General features: G+C 57.1%; 1 protein-coding gene across 2 annotated transcripts; it reads left to right on the top strand.

Annotated features, from left to right (window-relative positions):
- Positions 1-8,141: 8,141 nt before the first annotated feature.
- On the top strand, positions 8,142-23,565 carry SLC4A1 (solute carrier family 4 member 1 (Diego blood group)). 2 transcript variants are annotated; one of them, XM_047708968.1, is made up of 20 exons: positions 8,142-8,241; positions 11,733-11,815; positions 11,937-12,027; positions 13,062-13,141; positions 13,997-14,177; positions 14,284-14,419; positions 14,881-15,004; positions 15,132-15,216; positions 15,367-15,548; positions 15,999-16,209; positions 16,436-16,648; positions 16,826-16,974; positions 17,087-17,281; positions 18,159-18,332; positions 18,791-18,880; positions 19,368-19,534; positions 20,059-20,312; positions 20,945-21,114; positions 21,208-21,384; positions 21,830-23,565. In XM_047708968.1, exons 2-20 carry the CDS (start codon positions 11,801-11,803, stop codon positions 21,908-21,910), a joined length of 2,775 nt encoding a protein of 924 aa, XP_047564924.1. In that variant the 5' UTR covers positions 8,142-8,241; positions 11,733-11,800; the 3' UTR covers positions 21,911-23,565. The 2 variants fall into 2 exon arrangements, with proteins under 2 accessions (XP_047564924.1, XP_047564925.1); XM_047708969.1 differs by lacking the exons at positions 8,142-8,241; positions 11,733-11,815; positions 11,937-12,027 and adding an exon at positions 12,725-12,784.
- Positions 23,566-23,805: the final 240 nt, after the last annotated feature.

Raw genomic sequence — 23,805 nt, forward strand, 5'->3', positions numbered from 1 at the left:
TCGAGCAGAGAGCCCGATGCGGGACTCGATCCCAGGACCCTGAGATCATGACCTGAGCGGAAGGCAATGGCTTAACCCACTGAGCCACCCAGGCGCCCTGGAGCTCAATTTTAAACACTTAACCAGGGGAAGGGACCAGGACTAGTCGGGCAGGACCTGGGATCAAGAGCAAGTTCACAGCCAGGAGGCCAGGCCAGGAGGTCAACAGAAACCGGGTCAGAAGGAAGAATTTGGACTTTATCCTGAGGTTGCCAGGAGCGGCTGGGAGTGGAGTAGGGAGGGAGGCCAGGGTCAGGCGGCCCCTGGAGCCTGTGGGTCCTGGAGCATGGGTCCCTGTGTGCCCTAGCCCCCTAGCCCCACAGGGAGGAAGAGAGGGCCACTCTCCTCGCTTCCTCCGCCCATGCATGGCTGCCACGCATGGGGTGCCCAGTGTGGAGTCTCTCCAGCCCACTCACCTGTGGGTTCTCTGCCCCACCCCCAAAGTCCCCCAGGTGTGGAGCTCCCCCCACAAACAGGCCTGCATCCTGCCCTCCCCCCACCCCCTCCACTGTCTGGGCCCTAGGTGGGGGGTGGCAGAATTCAGGCCCCAATGTGGGTTCAGCCCAAAGAAAGGGGTAATGAAGGGGCTGGCCCATCTGTCCAGCCCGCCCTCCAGGCCTAAGCTTGTAAGCCTAGTGAGGCTACTGCCCCACCTGAGCCTGAGGGTCCTACACGGCTCCCGGCTCCCTGTGGCTCCCTGCGGCAGCCCCGGGAACTCTCACTGACTGAGAAGAGCCATTTCCTTGAGGGTTTTCCCTTCTTGTCGCCATCCCTGGCTGCCTGCGTGGGAATCCCATTCCACTTCCACGCTTATGAGCAGGGTGACCTCTGGGAAGCTACTTGACCTCTCTGTGGCCCATTTCATTCGAATATTGGGAGGATTAACAAAGAACAGCCTGTAAGACAGCTCACCTTTTTGAAGGGGGTCTTTGTGCCCTGTAATCAAGTCTTTTTTTTATTTTTTAAGATTTTATTTATTTAATTGACAGAGAGAGACACAGAGGGAGAGGGAATGGAGCAGGGGGAGTGGGAGGGGGAAAGCAGGCTCCCCACTGAGCAGGGAGCCCTTTGCAGGGCTCCATCCCAGCACCCCAAGACCATGACCTGAGCCAAAGGCAGACGCTTAACGACTGAGCCACTCAGGTGCCACAGTAATCAAGTCTTTCTGTATGGCTGAGGAAGCAGAGGGTCAGAGGTTGCTGGCTAATGGGAAAAAGTTTGTCCCAAGTCTAAACTCTTCCTCATTCCAAAGCCCTTCAGTCTCGGGAGATTTACGTGCTGTCCGAGGGCTGTGCTACCCTTGGGGACAGAGGCTAGACCATGGGGTCAGTGTTGGATGAGAAAGAACCAAAAAGGATGATTTGGACCAGGACGTGCTGGGTTGGGAAATGGAAGGGGCTAGTGCTACAGGGGAAAGAGACAGCATTGTCAAGGTTCTGCACCAGACGGTCCCACTTGTCTGGAAAGAAACCTCCTCCTTGAAGCCTTCCCTGACCACTCTGAGATTTTATCACAGAATTCCTGGGGACTGAGCAGTTGCAGCTCAGCCTGGGTGAGCAGGGTGCCCTGTCACTGCATGCGATAAGGGCCAACCATCTATGCATCACTGAGGCATTCCTAGAGAGCTTTCCTATGTATTAGCTCATTTAAAAAAAAACTTTTTCATTTATTTACTTGACAGAGAGAGAGAGAGAAGCACAAGCAGGGAGAATGGAAAAGGGAGAAGCAGGTTCCCCACTGAGCAGGGAGCCTGATGCAGGACTTGATCCCAGGACCCGGAGATCAAGACCAGAGCCCAAGGCAGTTGCCCAACCAACTGAGCTAGCCAGGCATCCCTGTACTAGCTCATTTAATCCTCCCAAGGGCCCTGGGAGGGAAGGATGATAAGTTTACAACCTCAGGCCTAAGGTTCAGGGAAGTGTGAATGTCTTGCTCACCGAGCATCAGCAGAGACCCAAGTTGTGGCCCCCTGGTTCCAAGTCATACACGGTCTGCCCACTCCAGCATTTCTCCTGAGGGTGGGTTTGCCTCTAGGCCCATAATTTAAATTCCAAATTTCCTAACAGCCACAGGGCTGGCGGGTAGGAAGATCTTATAAGATGGGTAGGTAGTTCTCCTTCCACTGAAACAAAGGGAAACAAAGAAACCTATCTCTTCCTAGCACTGGGTTCCAGGATGAAATAACTCATGACTTCTATGTAACGTCCTCTCACCCAGTGATTTGCAGAAGAGTTACAGAAACCTGTTCAAACAACCAGCTCTTGTGTTGATCCCATTAGAAGATAAAGGCAGGCCGTGGTGAGAACTCACGGTGGAATTTCCCAGGGACACAGCACTAATAGACTCTACATGATTGTTTCTTGGCTTCTACCTTGATCTAGGGCGGAGCTGAGTGATCAGAGGAGCCGCACGATAGGTAGAAAGATTGAAACGACTGTGGCTGCAGAGAGCAAGGTTCACATTTTGGCCGTGTCACCTGCTGTGTCACCTCAGGCAAGTTACTTGGATCTCTCCAAGCCTCATTTTCCCCACCTGTAAGATGGGAATGAGAATACTTATTATTAAATAGTTATTGTGGGGAGTCATTCATTCATTCAGTAAAAATTCAGAGCCTACCTGTGCCAGACACTGTGCTAGGCTCTGGAGATACAGTGATGGACGAGTCTAGCAAAAAATTTGCCCTTGTGGAATTTATGTTCTACTGGGGAGATAGAATTAAGCAGGAAACTATCAGCTGGTAGGAAAAAGAAGAGGATTTAGCAGGTGATGTGATTCTGGCAGAGATGACAGGGCGTCCTCTAATTTTCATTCTCCTTTTCTTCCCGTGTACTAGAACTCTGGACACAAGACTTCCCAAAATAAAGACTACATTTCCCAGGCTCCCTTGAAGCTGACTATAGCCATGTGACTAAGTCCTGACTAATGGGATGTAAGCAGAAACAGCCTCCAGGAAATGGCAGCTCTTCCTTGACCTTTTCCTCCTTCTTATTGCTTGGAATGCAGAAGTGATGGCTGAAGCTCAAGCAGCCATATTGGACCACGAAGAGAAAGCCACTTGCCAAAGATGCCACAAAATAGAAGGTACCCGGGTGAAGTTCCTGACACTGCAGAGCACCAGGCCACCAGGGACCTCTTACCTCCAGATTTTACTTCACAGAGAAATAAACTTCTGTTTGGCTTAAACCACTGAGATTTTGGGTTTTCTCTCACACACAGTCCACCCTGATTTTCCCTGACACAGTGATGGAGTGGTGGGGGGTTATCCCTAAATGGTTGGTTGGAGAAGGTTTTTTGCAGGGGTGACATTGATCTGAGGCCTGGTGAGAAGGAGCAGCCAGGGAGGGACTGGGGAAGAGTATCCAGGCAGAGAGGGGAGAGACAGGCAGGAATGATGCAGGTGCCTAGGGGGCATGGGTGGCTCTATTGGTTAAGCATCTGCCTTTGGCCCAGGTCATGATCGCAGAGTCCCGGGGTGGAGCCCTGCATTGGGCTCTCTGCTCAGTGGGGAGCCTGCTTCTCTCTCTGCTTCTGCCTGCCCCTCCCCCTGTTTGTGTTCTCTCTCTCTCTGTCAAATAAATAAATAAAATCTTATAAAGGAAAAGAATGATGCAGGCGCCTTAATGGAGGAGGAACAGGGGGATGGGCAAAGGGAGTGGGGAGTGGGTGTCACCTGCTGTGGGGAGTGGGTGTCACCCCACATGGCGGGGAGTCATGAAGGATTTTATGCAGGGGAGTGAGGTCTTTTGACCTGTTACTAAAAGATCACTCTGCAGGGTGCCTGAGTGGTGCAGTCAAAGCATCGGACTCTTGGTTCCAGCTCAGGTCCCCCTCTCAGCGTTGTGGGATCGAGCCCTGCATCAACTCTGTGCTTAGCACAGAACCTGCTTGAGATTCTTTCTCCGTCTCTCTCTGCCCCTCCTCCCCACACTCTCGCTCTCTCTCAGATAGAAAAACAAATCTTTTAAAAATATAAATAAATAATAAACATAAAAGGTCACTCTGAGTGTCGGAGGGCTCCTAGGGGGCCCAGGTGAAGTTGGGAGGCTCCTGGGGGTGGCTGAGAAGTGAGATGGTGGGATACAGGATTCCCAGAGAGGAAGGCTGGGCTGGTTCATCCTTAAGCATCTTTCCAACTCCACTCCCATGCCCCGCCTCCCCTGTTCTCCTCCCCCCACTCCCCTCATCTGCCCTAATGATGACTGGTCCGTTCATAATGTGCAGGGATTACTGCCCCATTTCCATTAACCCCTGGCCGGCTCCTACTCACACTGTACCTTACACCTCTGGTCCTTCCAGGTGGGAAGCCCTGCTCCCTCTTCCGATTCTCTTTTCTAAGACTCAGCTCAGAAGACTCCCTGGGGACATCTACACTTCCCAAATTGCTTGTCCCTCAGGCCCGCCCTTCCTTTGTTCACACCCCTGACATTGCACTCTGCGATTATGTGCTGCTCTCCACGCTGGACATAAACTCCTTGAGGGCAGATGCTGTGATTCAGTACCCATAGCTCCTAGGGTACTTTACACGTGTCTGGAGCAGGTGACATTGTCAAGCTAGTTCCCATCTTCATGTCGTCTAGTCATCATGACAGGGGATATGTCCAGCTCAGAGTCACATATCCATCTAGGTCACAAAGCCTCCTGCCCCAGCAGTTCCACGGAACCCAGACATCCCAGCCATGGGGCATTTTCTCACTGTTTGAGTCCCCACTCCACGAGGGCAGAGGAAGTCATATCTTAACCAGGAAATACCCATGGGCCCCTCCAGGTCACCTGGCCAGACCCTCTCTCATCTGGCCACCTCCTGGTTCCCTTCAGTGGGTTATGCCATGCCATCTGGACATCCCCTCCCCTTAGCAGCTACTGCAAACCATGGTCCTCTTTGTCGTGATCGTGGGTCCAGATCCTCCCTCCTGTGCCTACAGGGGAACTGTCCAGCAAGGTTTTGCTGGGGGTTTGCTGGGAGCCACCAAACTCACCCAATGTGTACCCAAGAGCAGCTGTGAGATTATGAGCCATGTCTGCCTTCAGTGGTTACTGGCCCAAGCTGCTCCACCTAACACCTCATTGCCAAGTCCATTGCCAGGGAAAGCTAACGGAATTGCCATGGAACCCCCACCGCCCTACTTCCTCACGTGGAATCTCAGCCTCTCCACCTTCAGGCCAGGAGAGAGAAGGCAACCTCCTTTCAAAGGCCCACTGTCAAGTCCTCACCTCTCACTGAGGACTGACTATATCCCGGGATGATAGAAAATGAAAAAGTCTCGGGGCGCCTGGGTGGCTCAGTGTGTTAAGCCTCTGCCTTCGGCTCAGGTCATGATCCCAGGTCCTGGGTTCGAGCCCCGCATCGGGCTTTCTGCTCAGCAGGGAGCCTGCTTCCTCCTCTCTCTCTGCCTGCCTCTCTGCTTACTTGTAATTTCTCTCTGTCAAATAAATAAATAAAATCTTTAAAAAAAAAAAAAAAAAAAAAAAAGAAAATGAAAAAGTCTCATCCCTTCAGGAGAACTGAACTCCCTGCCCAGAAGTTCTCCCTCTGGGGCAACCTGTGTGGTCTGCAATAACATCGTACAGGGAGGGTACCAAGTCACTGCTCAGGGTGGGGCTCCTCAGACTCAGTCCGGGGGTCCACCCTTAGCTTCTCTTGTTCCTGCAGACACTTGGCCTTAGCTCCCAACCTTCCATGGGCACAGACTTGGACAATGACACCTGTGAACATGGGGGAGGGGAACCTGGTAGGCTCTTCCCTTAGAGCTAGGAAATGGGAGCGGGGTGGGGGGACAGGAAGAGGTGGCAAGAAGGAGTCCATGGGAAGAAGGAGTCAGGATACACACTCAAGGCACCCTGGGGCCCTGCTTCACTCCCCCACTTGCCAGGCTTTCTGACCATCTCTGTCTGGCCCAGGGTCATGGCTAAAGGGAGGTCAGCCCCTCTTATTTGCCCAGTGCCTCACCCAGCGCTAGGCTCGTGGAGCCTTCAGATGAAGTGAAGTCCAAGTTGGACTAAAATGAGTGATGGGAGCCATCCTTTCTTCCTGGAAAAGCATAAACAATCAAAATGCGACGTTGGGCAGATTGGGGGAAACATCAGCATTCAGTCAGGGCAGTAAGAATGACCCAGAACAGGTGGAATGAGTAGAAAGAACCAGAAGCCTATCTGCTCTGCTGCCGCTTGGGTGTCTGGTGGGCTGTCAGGGGATGGTATCTGCAGAACAGCCCAACAGCTGGGCCAAGCGTCCTCCTAAGTCAGATGTGCCCACCACCACCCCACAGCTGCCTGTCCTTTCTGAGCCGGGGAGGGGGGCTCCTGTGCTGCCTCCTGCCTCCTGCTGCCTCTCACTCCTGGGCCCAGCGGAAGGGCAAGGTGCCCGGGGCCTCTGGGTTGCGGTGTGAGGGCAGGGGCTTCATCTGGCATCTGCTGCCGCCGCTGTCACAACCCAGGCTGGCCAGGGCTTGAGACAGATCCTCCCAGCCCAGTGTGAGCTCCAGTCCTGGAGCAGGAGGAGGCATCCCCCAGCTGCCTTCAGCCGGGGCCTCTGTTAGTGGCTTGCATGACAGCCAAGGGCAGCAGGAGGGAGCACAGGGCTTAGCATCAGGCAGGGAGTGGGCCTAAGGCCCAGCTCCAGTTCCCCCAGCCAAGAGGCCTGGGGCCGGTAGCCTACCTCTCTGCTCCAGCTTCCTCAACTGTCAGAGAACAACAAGGAGCCGAGCCTTCCTCAGAGGGGCTCAGAGAACACAGAGGGGTAGCGCGTCTGAAGGGCTGGGCCCAGGGCCTGCATAGAGCCTGTGTCAGGCCATCGGTTCCTCTCTTCACTGGGAAGCCACTGGACTCCTCTGTCCCTCCGGTTGCCTTTTGTGGGAACTGTGGACACAGCAAGGAGTAGGTGAAGCCCTCAGCCCAGTGTCTGGACACAGGAGGAATCGGCGGCCTCTTTCCCTCTCTGTCGGGCTCAGCACAGTGTAAATTTGTGGTCGAGACCCAGGAAATGGTGGGGAAATTGCTGGATATGCCATCGATCTGACCCTGTCTGTCTGAGTTGGAAATGGGGCTTCCCCAAGCTGGAAGCCACAGAACTGGGGGCTCTCACTTTATAGTAAGGACACTAAAGCCCAGAGAGTGCAGGCACTTGCCCAGGGTCCCACAGCCAGTGGGTTTGGATGCTGGCCTGGGATGGTTTTCCCTCTCGGTGCCTGGAGCCGTATCCACAAACCCCCTCCTCTGTCTGCTTTCAAGCCTTTCTTCATTCTTGCCCATCTGAACTCATCTTTCAGTCTCTGCTTCTCTAGCAACCGGAGCCCAGGGACAGGTGACTGGCCTGGCACCCGCAGGAGCAGAGGCTGCCCTGCTGGGGGGTGTGGGCAGGGGCACGGCGGGGGCCGAGAATGCGGGCTGCTCTGGCCTGGGGGCCTGGGCCAGGCTGCCGACAGAGAAGCCAGTGTGCCCAAACATTGCTGCTTTGTGAGCTCTGAGCTCTGTGTGGGGAAGATTGTTTTTGTTGACCTGACATTGTTTCAGGTTGACTGAGTGGCAGCGTCTTAGCACCCTGGGACCGGCTCTTTGGAGCCATCCAGGGTCTTGGGGAGAAGGTGGCTAGGGAGCCCTAGTCTGGGGCAAGAAGGGGACGGGGCTGCCCGGAGCCTGTATGCATTGAGTAGGTCCCGTGGATGAGGTGTAGAGCAAGAGTGAGTTCGGGGAAGACACCGAGAGAAGAGAGAAGGCACCTGTGTCTCTCGGGGCCAGAGCAGAGGAGCATGGCCAGAGTGAGGACGGACAGAGGCAGGATGGGAACCCCCAGGAGCTGGAGCAGACCTGTTGGGAGGCTGAGAGCTCGAGAACCCAGCCATCACACCTTAGTCGGCGAAGGAAGACCCGGGAGAATCCCTGGGAGCCAGGAGGGCAGCAGGAGACCTTGGGGGCTGGCCGACTGGGGTGGGGTGGGCCAGAGGCACAGCTGTCCAGATGTGTGTGAGAGATAAGTCTGTTTACTGGGCACCCAGAAGGAGCAGGGCGGGGGGGTGGGAAGGGGCTCCCCGGGACCGTGGGGCGGGCAGATTAGGAGGCGGGGGCATGAGTCAGGGGTTTGGGAGCTGCCCCCGGGGTTTGGGAGCCAGGACTCGGGTGCTGTCAGAGCGGGTGTGAGCTCAGCTGGTGGCAGAGGACACCTGTAGCTGCGGGAGCTTGCCGAGGGACTCCGAGGCTCGTGAGCAGGTGAGCAGGGCTGGGGGGTTGGGGGGGTGGTCTTGCTGCACCTGTCTTGAGGGTTTCTGCAGTGCCCAGCCTGAATCCGTGCCCGGGGGACTAAGGCGCCCGACCTCCAAGGGGGTGCTGGTGGGTGGGATGAGAACGGTAGGATGTGTGTTGTTACCCCTAAGGGCACAGGCCTGTTGGCACCTCCAGCTGGGGAGCGCGGGGGTGCAGTGTTGGGAGAAAGACACGGGCACGTGGCGGCAGAGGTCTGTGTGGCTGGTGTTGGAGGGGGCAAGTCGGATCCCCCTCCAGGTGTGGGTCTTGGTCAGGCTCCTATTTACGAGCCCCTTGGATCCCACAGACCCAGGTCTTGCCCTCAGCCATGCATGGGGACCCACAGGGCATCCTATCCCCCCTCTGTGAGGACAGTTGTTCACTGACCCTCTTTCCCATTTAGGACACTTTCAGGGACTCAACCGGGCAGACCCGGCTCTGTCCCCAGCCTAGGGGGTGTTTGAAGAGAAAGAAGGAGTCTCCCATCACCCAAGGATTTCAAAGCACTTAGGCTAATTCCATGGGAACAAAGCAACAAGATCAGAGAGAGAGGAAGATAGCAAGTCTGACCTTGGTCCCCAGTCACAGTGATAATGATGACCAACATGACCTGGAGCTCCTTCTGTGTCAGTCAGTGTTCTAAGGCCTCTACATAGACCAACTTAGCGCTACAACAGCCCCAGAAGGTAGGGTTTATTACTGTTACCCCACTTTGCAGATGAGAAAACCAAGACACAGGGAGGTTGAGTCACTTGCCCACGGTCACACAGTAAGTCACAGGTCTGGGATCCGAACCCAGGCAGGCCGAGTGGAGAGCCCATGCTTTCAACCCACTAGCACTCGACCATCTTAGAGCTGTCTTCTCTTCTGGGAGGCAAATCAGCACGATGGCGAGAGAGGTAGTGGGAGTCAGGCAGGCTGGCCTCTTTCGTCCTGCCTCTGATACCTACCTGCCAAGTTAACCTCTCTGAACCTCAGCTTTCTCATCTGTAAAACGGGGCTAGTGACATTACCCATTTCGCACAGTGCCTCAAGGGTTCTAAGAGATAAGGCAGGATGGCTCTGTGTGGTGGGGGCGGTGATCGCACAAAGGCAGTGCTCTGCCACCAGGGAGCCCTCCCCATCATCTGGTAGCCCCCCCGCCCCACCTCTGCCAGCTGTGCTCCACCTCCAGGGCTCCAGATGCCCTGCTCACCCTTATCTGGCCTAGCCCTGGCTGGCTGGATGGCCAGGTGTTTGATGTGCTTCCAGACGAGGGGCGGCCATCCCGTTCCAAGCTCTTATCAGTGCCAGAGCACGGCCTGCAGCTGAGTGGTGGGGCACCGGGCCTGGTGGGGGCTGCAATCTGGGTCACGGGGGCACCCTTTACGGCCCCAGCTGAGCTCCAGGCACCTCCAGTCTCCCTTCTTCTGTCTCTCACTGAGGTCTCAGAACCCTGGCAGGAAGGCCCTCCCATTGTACAGACGGGATGACTGAGGCCTAGAGAGAGGCTGGGGGCCATCAGAGGCTATTCAACCAGACAGTGGCGGACAGACAGCGTTCTCTGGCTGGAAGGCCCCTCTGCCCAGTCCACCTCTCAGATAGGAAATGGAGAGTCCCAGCCCAGCCCTTTAGCACCTAAGGCTTGAGACTGCTCAGGATTTGAGGCCCCGGCAGAGCAGAAGGCAAGGCCAGAGAAGGAAGAAAGAAAATAGAAGTGGGAGAAGAGGAAAGAGGGGGGCAAAAGAGGGAGAGAGAAGGGTGCCTGACTAGGGTCTTCATGGGCAAAGGCCCATGCAGGACGGCCCTGTCCTCGGTCCTTGGGACTGTCCCCTGGTCATCACTTTCCCTACCAAGACAGGAACCCCTGCCCTTGTAGTTCGGTGGGGCTCTGCCATGCCCTCTCCTTCTATCTCTTGGGACGGCAACACCCACCCCCCAGCCCTCAGAAAGAAATGTCTCCGGACCATTCTGTCTGTATGTCCTCCCCGCCCTGTTCCCTCACACAGCAGCCAGCCCTGCCTGGCATGCGCCTCCCTCTGCCCGCTCATGCCCACACCTGGGGCCGCACTTCCCTACCTGCCAGCCCTTCAGATCCCACAAGAGCTTCTCGGCCCAGCCCCGGGGTCCCCCCCTCAGAGACACCCGACCCCCAACCCCAGCAGTCCGCCCTACCTTTCATCCTGCCACATGGTCCTTGGCACCCAACTCCTTCGGCTCATTTCTCGTTGGTCTGAGGCACGTATTGTCTCCCGAAGCCCTTGGCCTCTCCTGCCTTCCCAGCTGCCTCCCCAGTCCGGGTGGGGGTCTCTCGCGAGAAGGGACAGTGTCTTGTTCATCTCAGCTCCCACTGCTCAGTGCCATGTGGGCACAGGGCGAGCATGTTCGTCACCCGACCCCAATCCCTGTTGCTGGGTGAGAGTGAAAGAGAGCCCCTCCACATCCAGTCCCCAGGGAACTTCTGTGCTCCCCTCAGGCTGGGCTTCACCTTCCTGGGGGTGAGCATACCTTCCTCTCTGCCAGAAGCACACTGAGCAAACCTGAGACACAGGGTCTGATCTCCTCTTGGCTGGGTCCCAGTCATGCTGACTCCTCAGTCCCAGAGACCCAAGCCTGCAAGGGACAGCCACACTTCCCTTCACCCAGCATGTACTTACTGAGCACCTACTCTGCGGCACCCATTCTGCCGAGGAGTAAGGGATTCAGTGGGGACCGAGACACGGATCTTAGCACTCAGGTGGCATCCCTTCTAGCAGCATCCTCGAACAACAGATACACAAATGACTCAAGAAACCAGAAAATGACAGAGTGGGCTAGTGAATGATAGGGTGGTGGGAAGGGAATCTGAAGAGCTGAGATATGAGAAGGGATGAGGGGCAGAGGGGCACTGAGGATGTAACAACTGTGTATGCAAAGGCCCTGGGGCAGGAAAGGGCTTGGTAAGGCCAATGAGACAGATGGGGAGCGAGCAAGAGAAAGGGAGCTCACGAGGGGGTGAAGGAGAGAAACAGTGACACTTCATTCAACACCTGTGAGCCGCTCCCAAGGATGCTACAGCCCCATGCCTAGCAGAAAGTAACTATTTCTGGGAGAAGAGGGTACGTTGTGAAGACTCCCAGGGGAACGAATTTCCTTGAAGAAGGAACAGGTCATGATGCCCCTGGAGTTGGCTAAGTCTAGGGAATGGACAGGAAAAGAAGCTAGGATAACTGGTGGATGGAAGAGGGAGTTGAATTTGAAGGACAGCCCATTCTCTCAAACTGCCTTTGATTGATGCCAGCCAAGCTACCTCTTCCTGCCCCAGCTCTCCCAGCTCCTCCTGGACACCTGTCCTCACACCTACAAATCTAGCTCCTCCCCCCCAGCTTCCTGCCCCTGACCCCACTGCCTCTCAACACCTGGGGTCCCCCTTGACTCTAATGTAGCCTCCTCTGGGGGAGGATGCCTGGGCCTCACTCAGCCTGTGCTCCCCCCTGCAGGGACCCGCGGTGTGGGTTATGCTGGGGGCTTGGATCGCTGTGGATAAGCGGACAAGTAAGATAACGCCATGGGGGACTGGCAGGTAAGTCTTTCGTAGTGTCTGCAGGGCTCCAATCTGGGGCCTCTGGGACTCCCCGGACTCCTACCTTCATGGTGGCTTAAGAAGCCCTTCCCAGCCCAGCCCTGACGGCCACTTCCTATAGGAGAATCATGAAGAGGGGCTGGAGGACGTTCTAGAACAGGAGGAGTATGGAGACCCAGATGTCCCTGTGGTTCAAGTGGAGGAGCCAATAGGTGAGCCCCAACTCTTTTTCTTGCTGGGATGAGCTGCTGAGCCCCGAACAGAGACAGTAAAGGAACTTGTCCTCTCCCTTCTCCACACCCCCTCCCCTCTGCCACCAGTCCCAGGGCCAGTTCTCCCCACAATCCTGGCTGATTGAAGGATAAACAGAGTTTTGTTTGAAATGATCACAGGAGGGGACTGGGGGTGGGGGGGACAGGACTAGTCACCCATGGCCAGGCCCTCAGTTTGGGACAGGGCAGCCAGGCCCCTCGGGGACAAGGGCATGAGCCCACATGCCATCTGTGTCCATCCCATGCCAACTTCTAGGCCAGGCACCAGGCCTGTACTGGGAACATCATTCTGTTTGGGGGCGTCTAGAGGTCCTGAGGAGTCAGGGGCCACAGGGACCCCCCAGGGCAGAGAGACAACAGAAAACCTTCCTGGCCCTGCCAAGGTCTCAGTTGGGGAGCCCCAGGTGGGGACCTGTTTACTGTCAATAGGTCTTAAGTGCTGACCATTGGTATTGAAGATAAGAGGCCCCTCTGGGAAATGAGGGCTGGGAGTGGGGTGTGGAGTGGGGGACAATATAAAGCAGACCCCACCCAGGCTCCCAGAGCTCCACTAGGAGACAGGGAGAAGTGCTGGGCTGGTGGGATTGCTGAGGCAGCGGGGGAAGAAGGAAGGGAAGCTGGTTCCAGAAAGTGGCAGAGAGGAAGGAGATCCTAGGAGAATCCCGGGAATTGCCGTTCGGAATTCTCCACTTTGGAGGTGACCCTCTCTGTCACCACTGAAGATGACTCCCAGGGGTCTTCCACAAGGCTCGAATGGGGCGTGAAAGAGCCAGGCTGGGCCAAGAATGGGCACAGGGCGCCAGAGACCCTTGAGCAGCAGTGGGGGTGGTGGGGGCAGGCACTGGGTCCTAGCCAGCAGCCACAGGAGGGAGTAAGGAAGGCGTGACTCTCTCAGAGGCTCACTGTGGGGAGTGCAGGAGGACCCTAAGGGCGGGATTATCGGGGGGCAACACTAACCCACCTCCGGTTTTCAGCTGACCACGCTGAGCCAACAGCCACAGACTACGAAACGGCCACAGACCCAGACGCCACATCGCACGCAGGCACCCACGAGGTGAGGACACCCGGCATCATCTGATTGCTGGGACACTGACCCTTCCACTAGGAGAAGGGAGGTGAAGAGGGATGGGCACAGCTTCAGCAGCGGGGAGCCCCACACACAGGCAGAGAAGGCGTGAGCATTTCGGGGAAATAGAAGGGAGGAGAGCACCCCTGCTGGCACGGGGGGAAGACTTAGGTCCCTCTCCCACTGAGCAGGGAGCTCCCTGGACAGAGATAAAGTGACTGCCAAAGGTCTGCGCTCCCAGGCTGGGCTGGCAGGTGCTCCTTGGGGAAGCACAGAATTGAATACGTGCCCCTCTGCCCAGGCCCGCTGGGCCCCTGCTGGACATCAGACTGTCTAGCTGGTTAGGAAACTGCATCTGCCCTCAGCAAGGCCCCTGGGAGTGACCAGCTGGCCCCAAGGAAACCCAAGGGCATGCTGAGCCCACTCAACAGTCTTGGAGACAGGAGACCCACCCGATGACCCCAAAGGCTTCCTTTTTTGTTTTCCTCCCAAGGGTCTGCTCTAGCACCCTTTTGGTCCAGAGGTTCTCCAAATACCTCTGAAATGGGGTAAGGGCTTGGTCAGGGAGTTGGGGAATAGGGCTGGAGTGGAGGGCTATACCCCCCACCCCGCCACCACACACACACACACACACACACATGCTTCTTATCTCCCTCAATGCATCCAGGTTGTTGCTCCCACCCATCCATTCTGAGCTCAGGGTCTGCCCTGAGTGCTTCAGGACTCTGGGCCTCCTCCAAACACCTCTCAGAGCCTGCTGAGCGCCCACCATGCCCTGGACTGCCAGTCTCCCCAGGGTGCTGTCCCGGGCCTGGGCACTGATTCAGGTTTGTGGGGCCGCAGGCGTACGTGGAGCTTCAGGAACTGGTGATGGATGAGAAGAACCAGGAGTTGCGGTGGATGGAGGCGGCACACTGGGTGCGGCTGGAGGAGAACCTCAGGGAGGACGGGGTCTGGAGCCGCCCGCACCTGTCCTACCTCACTTTCTGGAGCCTCCTGGAGCTGCAGAAAGCCTTTGCCAAGGGTGAGCCCCTCGGGGCCCCCACCCGAGACCTGCATGTGCGTGCGGCATGGTGGCGGGCCGGAGGGCCACCGTCCGGCCATCCGGCTCACCCCTCCATCCCTTGCAGGTACGGTCCTCCTGGATCTGCCGGAGACCTCCCTGGCAGGAGTGGCCAACCAGCTGCTGGATGGGTTTATCTACGAGGAGCAGATCCGGCCTGAGGCCCGAGACCAGCTGCTCCGGGTCCTGCTGCTCCAACACAGGTGCCCCTGTCCACCAGGACACAGACTCCGCAGCCCAAGGGCCTACCTCCCCGGCCCACTGGCCTGGAGCTCTCCCTGGCGGCCTAGGGGGTCTCTCCCCCACCAGACCAGGGCCCCCATTTCTTCCATGACAGCTCCTACCTCTGACTTCTTGAGGGGCGGCCGTATCTCTGTGTTCAGATGTGGGGGCTACTGGTCCTCCTCAGGAGGGCAGGCTCTCACGGCCCCTCCCTCCCTCCATCCTGGCCCCACCTGGTCATTCCAGACAGAGACCGGCCGCTTGCATCCACAATATCCTCCCAAAGGAGGTTGACTATCCTTTCGCCCCAGGGTCCCTCTCATCTGGTCACTGGGAAGCATTGCTTAATTCCTCCGACCACCGATCTCCATCTCGGTCTAGGTGTTACTAACAACCCAGCCCAAATAGCTTACTCAGCCCATGTCCCCTGTGTGTCCCACAGTCACGCCGGAGACCTGGAGGCCCTGGGCGGTGTGAAGCCCGCGGTTCTGACGCGTTCTGGGGACCCCTCCGAGCCTCTGCTCCCGCAGCACCCCTCTTTAGAGACACAGCTCTTCTGCCAACAGGTGAGGCTGTGGGGAGAGCCAAGAAGTGACCCACCTGAACAGGTTAGAAATGAGAGTGTTTAGGGGAGGAGGGGGCTGGATGATCAATGTGGCCAGAGGACTCCCCTCACCACCCTCCACACCACAGGGACAGGAGGGCACAGAAGGGCATTCGCCATCTGGAATTCTGGAGAAGATTCCCCCAGATTCAGAGGCCACCCTGGTGCTTGTGGGTAAGCAGCTAGGGTCTGCACCCCTGATGCCCCTACACCCCCAAGGCGATGCTTCCTATCCCTGCCCAGCCTCTCTCTTCCGAAGTATGGACCCAGCCGCTGCCCCCCTCAGCCTGACCTGACCACCTCCCATCGCCTCCTCCCCGGCAGGCAGAGCAGAATTCCTGGAGCGGCCGGTGCTGGGCTTCGTGCGGCTGGAGGTGGCCACAGAGCTGGAGGCTGTGCAGCTCCCGGTGCCTGTGCGCTTCCTCTTCGTGTTGCTGGGACCTGAGGCCCCCAACACTGATTATACCCAACTTGGTCGGGCTGCGGCCACTCTCATGTCCGAGAGGGTAAGGCAGGCTTGGGAAGGGCTGGGGGAGCCCGAGGCTGGGGGGCAGCTGAAGTCACTCACTGGACGGGCCTGGGTCACTTGAGTTTTGCTAGTCGGTCTCCCCCCTGCTGCTTCTACCATGTCTGGCCAGAGGCAGGTGGTCTGGCCCAGCCCTGCCTGACCAGACCTGGTTCCACCCAGTTAGGTCTGGCCTGGCCTCGGCTTACTGTAGTTCAGGCTGGTCTGCGCTAAGCTACCCCATTTGCTTTAGTGGATTCTCCTTTCCCCACGCAAGGCCCTGTCTGGCTCCCCCAAACCTTTTTTTGGTGGGAAAGGAAGGGGGAGCAGGGCGGGCAGGACAAGAAGGAGCTGGGAGAGAGGGTTCTGGTTCCTGGAGGCCACGATGTGGACTCTTGGGTCCTTTCATCTAGCGAGTCCCCGAAGTCCTGACCCTCTCTCCGGCCCCCAGGTGTTCCGCGTGGATGCCTACATGGCCCAGAGCAAGGCGGAGCTGGTCCGCAACCTGGAGGGCTTCCTGGACTGCAGCCTGGTGCTGCCTCCCTGCGAGGCTCCCTCTGAGCAGGCACTGCTCAGTCTGGTGCCAGTGCAGAAGGAGCTGCTGCGGAGACGCTACTCTCAAAGCCCTGCCAAGCCCGAGCCCGGCTTCTACAAGGGCCTAGGTACCTGCCCTGCGGCTCCCACAGACCCTCAGGGTCCCCAGTGCAACCCTGCAAGCCCCTGCCTCCCCTCCTCCCATCCAATACCCTGGTGTCCCCTCTCTCTGTCCTCATGCCTCCCTGACCCTTTGGTCACCTGTTCCCATCGGAAGATTCTCCCCACGATTCCTCTCCCCCCAACGCCTCCTGCCATGACCCCCTGTGACCATGGCCCTGTCCTTGACTACAGATTTGTACGGGGCTCCAGGGGCCCCTGGTGGGCCAGATGACCCTCTGCAGAGGACAGGCCTGCTTTTTGGGGGCCTGGTGCGTGACATCCGGCGCCGCTACCCCTACTACCTGAGTGACATCACAGACGCGTTCAGCCCCCAGGTCCTGGCCGCTGTCATCTTCATCTACTTTGCTGCCTTGTCACCTGCCATCACCTTCGGTGGCCTCCTGGGTCAGTGCCTCTGCATGATCCTCTAACCTTCACCTCTGACCATTTGGCCTCTGTGTTGGCCTGCCTTTTGACCCAATCAGACAATCTGGACCCCTACTACAGCCTGCCTGTGAAATGCTCTATTGGACCCTAGAAACGACCTCTTGACCTTGACCACACTATAACTTCTACCCACAGGAGAAAAGACCCAGAACCTGATGGGGGTATCGGAGCTGCTCATCTCCACGGCGGTGCAAGGCATTCTGTTCTCCCTGCTCGGGGCTCAACCCCTGCTTGTGGTTGGCTTCTCGGGACCCCTGCTTGTGTTTGAAGAAGCCTTTTTCTCGGTAGCCCTGTTCTGGCCCCACCCGGACCCTGTAGCCGCCTGGCCCCCGCCTGCCTGACCACGGGGTGCCTGGGCCCACCTGCCTGACCCAGTCCTTCCCCACCCCTTTGCAGTTTTGCATGAACAACAACCTGGAGTACATCGTGGGCCGTGTGTGGATCGGCTTCTGGCTTGTCCTGTTCGTGGTGCTCATAGTGGCCTTCGAGGGCAGTTTCCTGGTCCGCTTCATCTCCCGCTACACCCAAGAGATCTTCTCCTTCCTGATCTCCCTCATCTTCATCTACGAGACCTTCGTCAAGCTGATCAAGGTGGGGGAAGTGGCAGTGTGGACACACGTGTGTGTGTGCGTGTGCGACTCTGTGCACAAACTATGTGGCCATGTGTGTCATTGTCCACGTGTCCTTGTGGCCCGTGTGTCGCTGTGCCTTCATCGTGCCTGGCTGTGACCACAGTCACGTTGACACCTGCTGCCTCTGGGCCGGTAGTCCGGCGGTGACTGCAGAGCGCCTGCGCCTGAGGGGGCGCCCCGTGTGCGCCTGTGCAGCTCGTAACCTTGCCTAGAGTGACTAACAGGCTAGTGTGTACGTGAGCCTGGACCGGGGAAACTGCGTTAATGGAGGGGCAGTAGGGGTCCCAGACGCTCTGCTGTCCCCCAAGCCCCGCTGGCGCTCACCATCAAGAACCACGGGGCCTGGAGCAGCCTGTCTCCTCAGCTCCCGCACCTTCGACTGTGTTACCTGTACATCTGCATTGACTACGGAGACAGGATGGACACTGCGTATCTGCCTCTGATTCTGTTGCTTGGTGGGGCTTTCTGTTTCCAAGTCTTTGAAGCCCTTTTTAGGAGCCTCCTTGGCACTTCTTTTCTGCCCACCAACTTTATATCTCCGAGACCCCGCGTGCTCCCATGCACACCTACACTCATTGCCGCCATGACCTGCCCCACCCAAGCTGAGACTGGTCTTCACTCCGAAAACCAAGCTGTAGAATCCCATTGTCCCTCTGTTACCCTGTCATTTGAGGAAGAAGAGAAGTGGATGGATGGATGGATGGATGCAGGATGGATGGATGAATAGACAGATGATGGGCAGAGGGACAGATAGATGGATAGATGATGGGCAGATTAATAGATGGATGATGGATAGATGGGTGAGGAAAATAGGATGCGTTGGTTTTCTGCTCCAGATCTTCCAGGACCACCCGCTGCAGAAGCATTATGACCACAATGTGACAATGGTGCCCAAACCTCAGGCTCCCCTGCCCAACACAGCCCTCCTCTCCCTTGTACTCATGGCTGGCACCTTCTTTCTCGCCATGATGCTACGCAAGTTCAAGAACAGCTCCTACTTCCCTGGCGTGGTCAGTACCCACCCCCGGCCCCGCTCTTCCCCACGCTGCCCTGGCCCAGTCCAAAGCACTCCTCCAAGTTCCTCAATGCCATTAACTCTCCTTCTTACCCTAGATTTCCATTCCCTATTCCAAACCTTCCTGGCCCCCTGGCCCCCACCTCTTTAGGCTTTCACTCTTCAGGCAAGCCCATCTCCCTTTCTCAGCCTGTCGAGGCTGGGAACCCAGCGGGGAGCCAGGGACAGTTCTTAGAAAGGGGTGGAGAAGCTGTGGGGCCAGCAGTGGGGCTGAGCCAGGGAAAGAAGAAAGAAGGCTGGTACATTGAGGTGCAGGACAGGGTATTAGATGTCGATGGATACCCTGGGAAGAGCAAGGACCCTGCATGAAGAGGGGGCAGGAGTGTGGGCAAGAGGGAGGCAGGAGGTGAGGAAACAACTGAGCACTGACTGGATTTTTCCACCTTCCCTCAGCTGCGACGGATCATTGGGGACTTCGGGGTCCCCATCTCCATTCTGATCATGGTCATTGTGGATTTCTTCATTGAGGACACTTACACCCAGGTGATACTCTCTCCCTATTGTCAGCTTATTCTCCCAGTATGCCCCCTCCCAAGAACAACTTTCCCAAACCTGAAGCCAGCTAGAACTCCCTCTACTCATCCCAGCCTCCCGCGAGAGCCCCAGGTTTGTCCCACAGCCCTATAGGACCCCTCTGGTTGAAGCAAAGGTCGGGGTCAGATTGCCTTTTTACTTCTTAACCCAGGACAATAGGAAAGAATCTGTTCTGCAGCCAGGCCGATCTGAGTATGTATCTTAGGTCTGCCACCAAAGAGCTGTGTGATGCAAGGCAAACTACACAACCTCTCTGATCCTGTTTCCTCATCTATAAAGTGGGGAATGAGAAGATGTATATAAAGACCTTAGAGCAGTGACTGGGTACAAAGCAAGTACTTAGTATAAGTTCCCAAGTGCCCAGGATGCTGGCTCCCCTTGCCTCCTTTCCCCTATTCCCCTGCCTGGTGTTCTCACCAGCATCCCCCTCCCACAGAAACTCAGCGTGCCTGAAGGCCTCTCCGTGTCCAACCCCTCAGCCCGGGGCTGGGTCATCCACCCATTGGGCTTGTATGCGCCTTTCCCCATCTGGATGATGTTCGCCTCCGCCCTGCCGGCCCTGCTGGTCTTCATCCTCATCTTCCTTGAGTCCCAGATCACCACGTAAGAGCCAGGGGCAGGGCTGGGCCTGGGAGGGTCTGAGGCAGGGAAAGGGACAGGCTCCAGGCAGGTGTGACAGCAAGGACTGAGAGCTAGTCTTAGTCAATCCCAGTGCCCCCCCCAGCCCCCCGATGAAAAGGAGTGATGGATGGGCAGGGACAGGGGCAGGTTCTGTGGGACCTGACATGGTATCATTTGGGGAGGCCTTTTTAAGAAAAAGAAAACAAAATGAGAACTACAAAAGGAAGTGGCACACTTCAGAATGGACCTTTACCAGATCAGCCTCATCAGCTTCAACGTAAATCTGCCTGTGGACGTTCTAGGGGCTGACTTGAGATCCTTCCACTCTTAGAGTCTGGATTATCAAGAGGGGGTGGGAGGGAGGGGAGCAAGGAACTCCAAGGGAGAGGAGCACAACAGGATAAACTAAGGTACAGAGGGACCCAAGCATGGAGAAGGAGAGAGGGGGCAAAGAGGGTGGGGATGGGGGAGAATGGTGCTTACCCCTGACCTCCCACACTCCCCAGGCTGATTATCAGCAAACCAGAGCGCAAGATGGTCAAGGGCTCTGGCTTCCACCTGGACCTGCTGCTGGTCATAGGCATGGGCGGTGTGGCTGCGCTCTTTGGGATGCCCTGGCTCAGTGCCACCACTGTTCGTTCTGTTACCCACGCCAACGCACTCACGGTCATGGGCAAGGCCAGCGCCCCAGGGGCTGCAGCCCAGATTCAGGAGGTCAAGGAGCAGCGGATCAGTGGGCTCCTGGTCGCTGTGCTCGTGGGTGAGTAAGGGCTGGCCACACTCTCTGCCTTGCTTCCAGCCCCCAGCCTCAGCCTCTTAGGATCCAGAGCCTTCTGCAGCCCTCTCTCTAGCTTGGCTGCTCTATGACTGATGGCAAGTCAGGGCTCCGAGCATCATCTGGGGTGGGAGAGAGAAGACAGAACATCACTGGGGTTTATCTAAGTTCTGGAGCAGGTGAGAGTACACCTGGGGTCAGTGTGGGCAGCACCACGGTTACTGATGGAGTCGAAGGGTGGTTTCTTAAAGGAGGCGAAGTTAGTATTAGCTGGGGGAGGGTTAGGGTTTGGGTAGGTGGCGGGGGATGGAGGCATTCAGTGCTGGGGTGATAGAAAAGTTGGGCTTTTCTGGCCTCTGTGAACCCCCGAGGCCAAAGGAATAGGCTTTGATGTCCTACAGGCAGGAGTTTGACTCCCTGATCTGCCACTTGTAGCTGTGTGGCCTTAGGCAAATTGCTTCCCCTCTCTGTTTCCTCATCTGTAAAATTGGGTACTACCTATTAAGAGGATCCACAGAGAGGGCTTCATGTGGTCCCTATGGCTTCGTTCTCCAGCCCCTAATGCTGTCAACCCTCTGGGGGCCCCCGGGGCTAGGAGTGCATGGTTCTCCCGGCAGGTGTGTCCATCCTCATGGGGCCCATCCTGTCCCGCATCCCCCTGGCTGTGCTGTTTGGTATCTTCCTCTACATGGGGGTCACGTCCCTCAGCGGCATCCAGCTCTTCGACCGCGTCTTGCTCCTGTTGAAGCCGTCCAAGTACCACCCGGATGTGCCCTACGTCAAGCGGGTACAGGGCCCTCGTGGCTCCCCAGCCCAGAGTGGGGTGGGGGTTGCTGGGCGCCAGGGCGGGGCAGGCAGTAACCACCGCCTCCCCCTGCAGGTGAAGACCTGGCGCATGCACCTGTTCACGGTCATCCAGATCATCTGCCTGGCAGGGCTGTGGACGGTGAAAACCTTCCCCGCCACCTCGCTGGCCTTGCCCTTCGTCCTCATCCTCACGGTGCCTCTGCGCCGCCTCCTGCTACCCCTCATCTTCAGGAAGCTGGAGCTCCAGTGTGTGCGTGGCTGCTCCCCACCCCTACCCTGAGGGCCTGGGATGGTGGGGGAGGGTGAATAGAGGGCAGAGGCTGAAGGCCAGGACCCCAGAGCTGGGGGGGCAGGGAGTGGGTGTGCTTCACGTGAGCTGTCCTACCCTGGAGCCCTTGTCCTGGGCTCTTCCCATAGAATTCTCCCACAATGTGACAGTCACCATGGGGCTGCCCTGATGCCCTCTGTAGGCCCTCCCCTGCTGGGGCACCCCATCCCCAGGGGTCCCTCACCCCTTGGGAAAAACTCATCCAGACCAAAGCTAGGGGCTGAGAGGGCAGGACATGACTTGTCCACGGTCCAGAGAGCCAGTCCCTCTCCGTGCTCTAGAAGTGCCCTCGGTGCTGGGGGGAGGGCTCCTCTGCCCCAGCCGCTCCCAGAAGCTCACCCTCAGTCCTTCCTACTCTCCCCTCCAGCTGGATGCTGATGATGCCAAGCCGACCTTTGATGAAGAGGAAGGTCGGGATGAGTACAACGAGGTGACCATGCCCGTGTGAAGGGAAGACATGGGCTTCCGAACTCCCTCCACCCTCCCACTTCCCCACACTCCCAGGAAAAGCAGAAGTTCATGGGTATCTCATGGACCCTCGTATCCCTCCTGGGGTAGCTACTGGAGCCCCAGGATCGTGGGTGAGGGATGGGAGGGGTGTCTAGAAACCCTTCCATGAGGGGTAAACCATCTTCTATGTCTAGAGATGGTCAGTAGGGTCCACACTAGGGATTTTGCTGTGAGGTCTCTCCTGCTGCCATGCTGTCATGTGGGGCTCCTAAGCTGGAGGGCTTAGATCTGAGCCAGCCTCTTCATAGCACAGGCAGGGGCAGTAGCGAGGGAGGTAGAGGGGGTAGGGTTCAGGTTCCTGCATGCTGTGCGACCTTGGGCAAGTCCCTTGACTTCTCCGGCCTCTGCTTCTTCTTCTGTAAAATGGGTATATTTAGAATAATACCCACATTACAGGATGGTTACTGAGGACCAAAGACAAATGTGGAAAAGGATTCTTGTCAGCTCTGAAAGGACTAGCATATGGTAGTTATCATTCTTCTCTAGGCTGGCCCAAGGTCACACAGCTCCTGAGTCCTATAGCTGAGATTTGAACCAGGTCTCCTGACTCTGAGGCCAGAGCCCTGTGTTCTACCTCAGTCACCTACCTTCCCATGCTTAGAGATGCCCCAGCTGACTCCCCACCTCTCCTACTCTGTTCCCAGCCCCATCCTGGGGACCCTCTTCTCTGGGGCAGAGGGAGGTGTCCTGGTGAGGGCAAGGTGGCAGTAAGGATACAGTCAAGTCTGGGACTCAGGACTCCAAAGGCTCACTCCCTCCTCCCATTCTCACACTCATTCATACATCCATTCATTCCACAAACATTTATGGAGGGCCCTGGACCCCCGCAGACACAGAGGCAACTGAGACGAGACCCTGCAGTGGGGTGGGAGGGAGTGGGGGTGTAATGCACAAATCTGTTCTAGATTTGGATGGGGGTGGGAGGAAATGGGGGGAAGGGAGGGAGGTTTGTAACTTATTGATTGTATTTTCTAAGAACTCTCATTGTACTCTGGCTTCCCCCAAACACCCAGGCCTCTAGTTTGAGACGCAGTGTCCACGATCTTACTCCAGCTGAATCTTGGGGGGAGAACCCAGATTTGATCAACAGGGGGAAGGGCCAGTGGGCTCTGCAGAATATGGGCATAATCTATTTTTTTTACAAAACAAAAATATAAAAAGAGCTGGAAGTGGTGAGAAATGGTTGAAACTGAGAGTCAGGAGCTGGGGGCAGCTCCTGGGAGGCTCTTGGCGGGGGTGGGGGCAGCCCTGAAGGCTGACAGACAGCGGCCTCTCACCACTTCCCTGTGCTATGCCTCGGATTCCTCATCAGGAAAATGGGGATGATAATGGTACCTACCTTGTAGGATTGTCATAAGGATTAAATGAGACAGTAAAGTGCATATGCTTAGCATAGCCTGATCTCAGGCCTCAGAGGAAGCGCATAGACTTTAGCTGCTGGTGTGGTGATGCTCACTGGGATGGCCCCACCCCCTCCTTCCTGCTCCTTGAACACCCCTAAGGAAAGCGGGGGAAAAAAAGTCACCCACTCGGCTAGCACCCTTCCCCTTGATGCTTGGTTATAGGTTTTGCCAATAAATGCGTCTGTGGTGGAGTGACTGCCTTGCGGGCCTTTCCCTCTCAGCTTCGGGGGGTCAAGGGGTCTTCTCTTGGTTGGACCAGGTGGGTAGGGCTGGTGCCAGGGTTGTAACCTTGGGTGGGGGCAGGGAGAGCCAGGCCAGAGGGGTTGGCAACGGTGCTGGGGCTGGGACAGAACTGGTGGCCGGGAGTCCTGCGGTGGAGAGGGCCAGCCGCCAGTGAGAGGGTGGGAGAGCTGAGGGAAGGCACATTGAC

This window comes from Lutra lutra, chromosome 16, assembly GCF_902655055.1.
Source record: "Lutra lutra chromosome 16, mLutLut1.2, whole genome shotgun sequence".
NCBI lineage: Eukaryota > Metazoa > Chordata > Mammalia > Carnivora > Mustelidae > Lutra > Lutra lutra.

Excerpts from the sequence above, each read along its gene's own strand:
- SLC4A1 (XM_047708968.1), top strand. Across the intron at positions 18,333-18,790 it reads GCTCCTACTTCCCTGGCGTG|CTGCGACGGATCATTGGGGA; the intron begins GTCAGTACCCAC and ends ACCTTCCCTCAG. Across the intron at positions 20,313-20,944 it reads CCTGGTCGCTGTGCTCGTGG|GTGTGTCCATCCTCATGGGG; the intron begins GTGAGTAAGGGC and ends TTCTCCCGGCAG.